The sequence below is a fragment of the Asparagus officinalis genome, chromosome 2 (assembly GCF_001876935.1).
Source record: "Asparagus officinalis chromosome 2, Aspof.V1, whole genome shotgun sequence".
NCBI classification, from domain to species: domain Eukaryota; kingdom Viridiplantae; phylum Streptophyta; class Magnoliopsida; order Asparagales; family Asparagaceae; genus Asparagus; species Asparagus officinalis.
Genome location: NC_033795.1, coordinates 81,085,104 through 81,090,847, shown reverse-complemented (window position 1 = coordinate 81,090,847; position 5,744 = coordinate 81,085,104). Strand labels below are relative to the sequence as shown.

At 40.1% G+C, this 5,744-nt stretch overlaps 1 protein-coding gene across 1 annotated transcript in view; it reads right to left on the bottom strand.

The window, feature by feature from the left end:
- The window catches only part of LOC109831405, a 4,410-nt gene extending 569 nt beyond the window's left edge, over positions 1-3,841 (bottom strand). The window contains exon 1 of the mRNA XM_020398730.1: positions 2,811-3,841. Coding sequence (XP_020254319.1) covers positions 2,811-3,678 — 868 coding nt within the window. The 5' untranslated portion in view covers positions 3,679-3,841. The remainder of the gene's footprint in view (positions 1-2,810) is intronic.

Sequence of the window (5,744 nt, the reverse complement as noted above, 5' to 3'; positions counted from 1 at the left end):
GCTTCTTCTGAACGAGTCACGTGATAAGCGACGGATGTTTCGGGGTCGCGCTATAAATAAATGAATAAATGGTTTGGTGGCGGAGACCACGCGCACGCGATGATGCTTCCAAAATTTTGTTTTGTTTGTTTCTAGTTATTTGGTCCCCCTCTGCTTCCAAATAAAATCCCCAATATGCCCCTCTGCATCTATTTTAAGCTTTGATAGAGAGCCTCGCATAGAAAAAATTTAATCTCGAAATCAACCAACTAATCCCCAGCTTCCAACCTCACAGCTTTGCACTAATCCAAGGTTTGCCAATTATTCATGCAAATCCAAGGCAAAACAGAAACAGTAGATTTAGGTGTTGGTCCTTTCCCTGCACATGATTCGAATAGAATATTTGAAAAAAAAAAAAAAGAAGGTCCTCGAGAAACAGTAGAAAACAACCCAGCTCCCAAGCAGAAAGCTGGATAATCCTCCTCTTTTTTAATGCGCGTATCATTCGGATGAATTTTTTCCGTGTCATGAGCCGCACCATCGCTTCTCATTTATTATGAACAGAGCCGCACCACGCAGGGTTTTACTTACAGCTTCCAAAAGTGTTTTTTTTTTTTCATTTTATTAGCGAGGTTTTTTTCTTCATGGGGTAGACAAACTTTTGCACGGGCCTGACGAGTCAAACCTAAAACAAATCCCCTCTCACAGGTCAAAAGTCTAAATCTGAAAGCTCCAATACGCTCAACAAGGGAATCCCTCAACTGTGTTCCATCCCCAAGTGACCAAAATCCACAAGCCAGCGCTTCTGGCTTTTAAGGATATAACCCTATCAGGACGCGAATAAAAACTCGGCCAGCCTCGATCTCAGCCCAACCTCTTTGCCTACAATAAGCTTATACCTAAAACACGATAAACTTGATGTGCTCGAAGAACAGCACATCGAGAACACAGGCGCTTCCTTCATCCTACATGAAGATTCATGGGCATATATATGATGAATGCAGCAAGCATCCAGCACACTCAACCGTATTTCAAAAAAAAAAAAAAAATCTTGCTCGGTAGCGCGGTATCTGGTGATACTTTCAAACAATAGGTACACCCCTCATGAGATCTCGAACTTGATTTAACCGTTGAACTAAATCGGGGCATTCTGCTATTGATACTGGTTTAGCAGGTGGCATTAGTTGATTCAGATTTATTTTTTTTCTACGGGACTCTATTTTGTCTGTTCCCATTTTATTTGCCCATTTACACAGTCTTTAGTTTGTGCGCTAACCTGGTTAAAACAACTTCAAATTTGATTGTTGCGACAGAATTTGGGGAAGTGGCTTTGTTGGCCGTGTCGTATCCAACAGGCTGAATCTTACTTTGGGTTTCGACGCAACTGAAATTACGAGAAGCAATAAAGGTCAATGGTTTAAGCACCCTCGTATTAATATTAAAAAAAAAAATACCCAACAAAACAAATTACATTTTTCTTTTTTTTCTTTTTTTATTATATGCTTTTTGAGAAATGACTAAATGCAATAAAAAACCAATATAGACTAAAATGATCATTTACAAAAAAAAACTAGTAATTTTACTAATTCACTTGTTTCCTTGCATTGCTGAATCTTCCATCGCCAAAACGTACAGGAACGTTAATAAGAATTTGAGCAGAATAAATCAAATAAAATTTGCAAGGCAAAAAGTTAAAAACATGCATCGGTTTTCATGAAGTAGATAGCAGCAATTACTTGTGACCATTTAATGCATCAATACTGAGTCATAAGTAGTTTAAAATTTGCAAGCATCCTAAGTGAGAAGGAAATTACTTTTCTTTTTTTTTTTTGTAAAAGAGTTTGTGCCTTTGTGAATCAACAAGTAAATGAATCATTTTGCATCAAACGGTGAATACATGATACAACCTATCTACTATTGATCCATGTTGACTGTAATTCCATTAAATGAACTTGCAAACTCGACAAAAAACAAAACGAAAAAAGAATGAAACAAACTACAACTAAAATTAAGAAAAGGAAAACTACTTGGGGGAAAAAATAAGTAGCATGAAAAAATCTTGGGTGTTCAACTACAGTTTAAAAGCTTAAGGACAAGTGTATACAATAAGTAATTACACAAGTCACAGGAATATTATCAGGACATCACACAAGTCAGCTCTCTCTATTGCATGATATCATGCCAAAACATGTGGGAAACTGGAGAAGGGGCTAAAGAATAAAAATCTATACTTCCCTTTGCCTTGTAAAGGGAGGAGATTGAACATTCCTAGCCGCGAAAATAGTAATGCTCCAAGGCTACACAACCCTTGATTGTCTTGACCTAAATAACAATATACATATCCTTGATGCATATCTACTTTGGGGATACTCTAATGCCAATCATTGTTATGTAAGTGCGCAAAAAAATTGATTTCTTGCATATAGCTTAATCTTCCCTTTTACCTAGCCTAACAATATGTATCGAGGTCAGAAACCAAGCAATGTTACTAGACCATCAAATGCATACATTATTGATCAAAATTATGGACATTTGTATGCATACTCTGATAGAATCCTAAGAACCTAAGGTTACAAATATTAGCCGATCTTTTACATTGACACGAAAACCTCCTGAAATAAAACATAATAAGTTAACTTTCATATCTCGGTCATCACAGTGATTGATTGATATGGAAACACCCCGCCAGACAACAAGCATCGACGCACAAAAACAACTATCTACACATACGAAATTGGACCATAAACTTAAACAAATCGCAAAAACCATGCAGTTAGTGTTGTTCGAATACAAATCATGAACCTCTAACACGGGCATGAAAGCGTTTATACCTCTAGGAGCGAAACTCTCAGCCTGCAGTGCTGCCCCGTTCTCCTCTCTCACAGGCCTCACCGGCTGCTGCCCAAAAGCCTGCGCATAAGTCTCGCTATACCTCCTCACTGCGAGCCACACTGCCAGCCTCCGATACCATTCCACATCGTACACTTTCTTATCTCTCGGGGTCAAAGCCAGCTGCTGCAAAAAACCAAGAGCATCCTTCGGCCGAAAAGAATTCCTTTCCCTATTAATCTGCCTCTTCGAGTAGATCCCATTCCGCTCATAACCAGCAACGTCGACCTCGAAATAGTTAGGGACCTTCATGGGCCTGAAATTGAAAGGGTTCCTACACCTGCAAGAAAGCCCGAGCGCCGCTCGTCTGCCCGTCTCATCGATCGACTCCTCCACAGCCTTCACAAAGCTCTTCTGAGTCGTCTGCTTCGATTTCTCACCAAAGTTCGATTCGTACGGAATCATCTCGGCCGGATCGAACCAACCGTAGCTGCTATCGCCAAAGAAAGCAACCAAAGCGTGACCAGCTTTCTTCGATCTTCGGACCGCCGGCGAAGCGAAAGCCTCGTTGAAGATGTGGCCAGGCCACCACGGATGAGACTTCACCTTTCCCCATACCATGTCTCCGATCAAGAATCCGCTCATATCGAGGCGATCCTCTTCCGCAACCCTAACCCTAGTCGGCGAAACCCTAACCCTAGATTCCTCCAGATCTCGCGATTCCAGCGGCGGATCGAGAGCGGGAGGGATCTCTAGATCGATCCGATCCGGTTTGTTCTCTTCTTTTGGGGATTCCATGCCGAATGACGAGAGATCTGAAGCCGAGCTAGGGTTTCGATCGATATCGAAATCGTTCATGACTGAAATCATCGCGTAATCAATGAAAAAAGCGATTAAAACCTATAGATCTTAGAAATTAGGGGAAACCATGGGCCGATCTGGGATCAGAAACCCTAGAAATCGAGAGAGGATCGAAAAGGGCACGAAAATAGAAACCCTAGAGAGAGAGAGAGAGAGAGAGAACCAGATAAGATAAGGGTGCGCACAATAGCAGCGTGGATATAAAGGATAGCAAACGGGCGTTACTCTGATGATTCGGTGTAGTGGTAAGCCGGTGATGTTTAATTATTGTGGTCTTGCGATTGTTGACGAGTTTGGCGGTCTGATTGTAAATTGGAGAGGAGGGGAGCATGTTAGTTATGATGAGGTAGAGTGATACGTGACTATTTGTTGGCTTGCGAGTTGCAATAAAAAGCCCACTAGGCCCATGGTCTCAGCGGCAATCGCCCCGGCTGCTTTACTGAGCTGAATGTGATTTTCCTTTTTTCTTTTTCTTTTTCTTTTTCCTTTTTTTTCAAAAGTGACGGAGGATTTTTTTAAAACCATCGGCTTTTGAAATTTATTTTTAAAAAACGACTCATTTCAACCTTAATTTTAAAAACAGATCCAGTTAGATAAAACTGAGTCGGTTTTTGAAAAAAAATTCTCAAACTTCACGGGAGTTGAACTCACGTCAAGTTTTTTTTCATAACAAAACTCCACGGGAGATCAACTCCCGTGAAGTTTGGGAAATTTTTTTTCAAAAACCGACCCAGTTTCAACTAATTGGGTCCGTTTTTAAAATTAAGATTGAAACAGATCGTTTTTTGAAAATAAATTTTAAAAACGGATGGTTTTAAAAATTTGTCCCAAAAGTGACAGAAATAAGAAATGTTAATCATCAAAATATTGGAATTAATAAGACCACTGTCTCCGGTACAAGTTTGATCTTTGCTTTTCTTTTTATTTTTATGTCTCTCGCACGTGTTTGGAATTAATAAGACCACCTCTCTCTCTCTCTTCCCCCTCCTCCTTTTTCTCGAAGATGCTGCCACCGTCGACCTTACATGCACGTTTCAGTTATATTGTTCGCTCCTTTTCTAGGATACCCTCCACTTTAGTCTCACATGGACTAGTATGAAGAAATATTAGTGACTTCACTAGAAAAGCTCAATGCCCAAGAACATCTAGTGCTAGCATTTTAGCAATGGACTTTAGCCAACATCGAGTTGCTCTCGATGGGTCCCACAGTTTGCACGCGCCAACGGGCCAGTGGGCCTGGGGCATGACAAAATGGTATCAGAGCAGTTGCCAACCGGAAGTGTGGAGCTATGTGTTATATGGGGCTAAGTGTTACACCGTGTGGATGCGGTGGGAGCTACATCTAGAGCCCGTAGGAGCCACCTCTAGAGCTCGTAGGAGCCACCTCTAGAGTCCACATCGCCTGGCAGTGATACTGGGATATGTCAATTGTCATGTCGTGACGATGATGACATTGTCTTTGTAAGGTGGGTGATTATTGCCCCCCCCCCCCCCCACGACACACACACACACTTTTAGTCACCACATGACCTAGTGCTGAAGAAATGTTAGTGGCCTTAAATAGAAGAAGGCTCAATGTCCAAGAATAATTAGTTGCTATTATTTAGCAGTGGACTTTAGTCAACATCAAGTTGCTCTCGGTGGGTCCCACAGCTTGACGCGCCAACAGGCGCGTAGACATGGGGTCGTGACATTTTCTCCCTAAATTTTTTGTCGATCTGCCCACCCCCCCAAAAAAAAAAACTAAAAAATGCCTAATTTAAATCATGTTAAGTCTAATTTAACTTGTTTTATGTCTAATTTTATATTAAGTCTAATTTAATTTTATGTTAAGTCCAATCTAATTCCTGTTAAGTCTAATTTAAATCATGTTAAGTCTAATTTAACTTATTTTTAAGTCTAATTTTATGTTAAGTCTAATTTGATTTCATGAACTGAAATTAAACTTAACGCGAACTGAAAATTATATTTAACACGGATTGTAATTAGACTTAATATGAACTGTAATTAGAATTAACATGAACTAAAATTGTACTTAACATGAATCAAGTATGACTTAACATGAAAGTAGACTA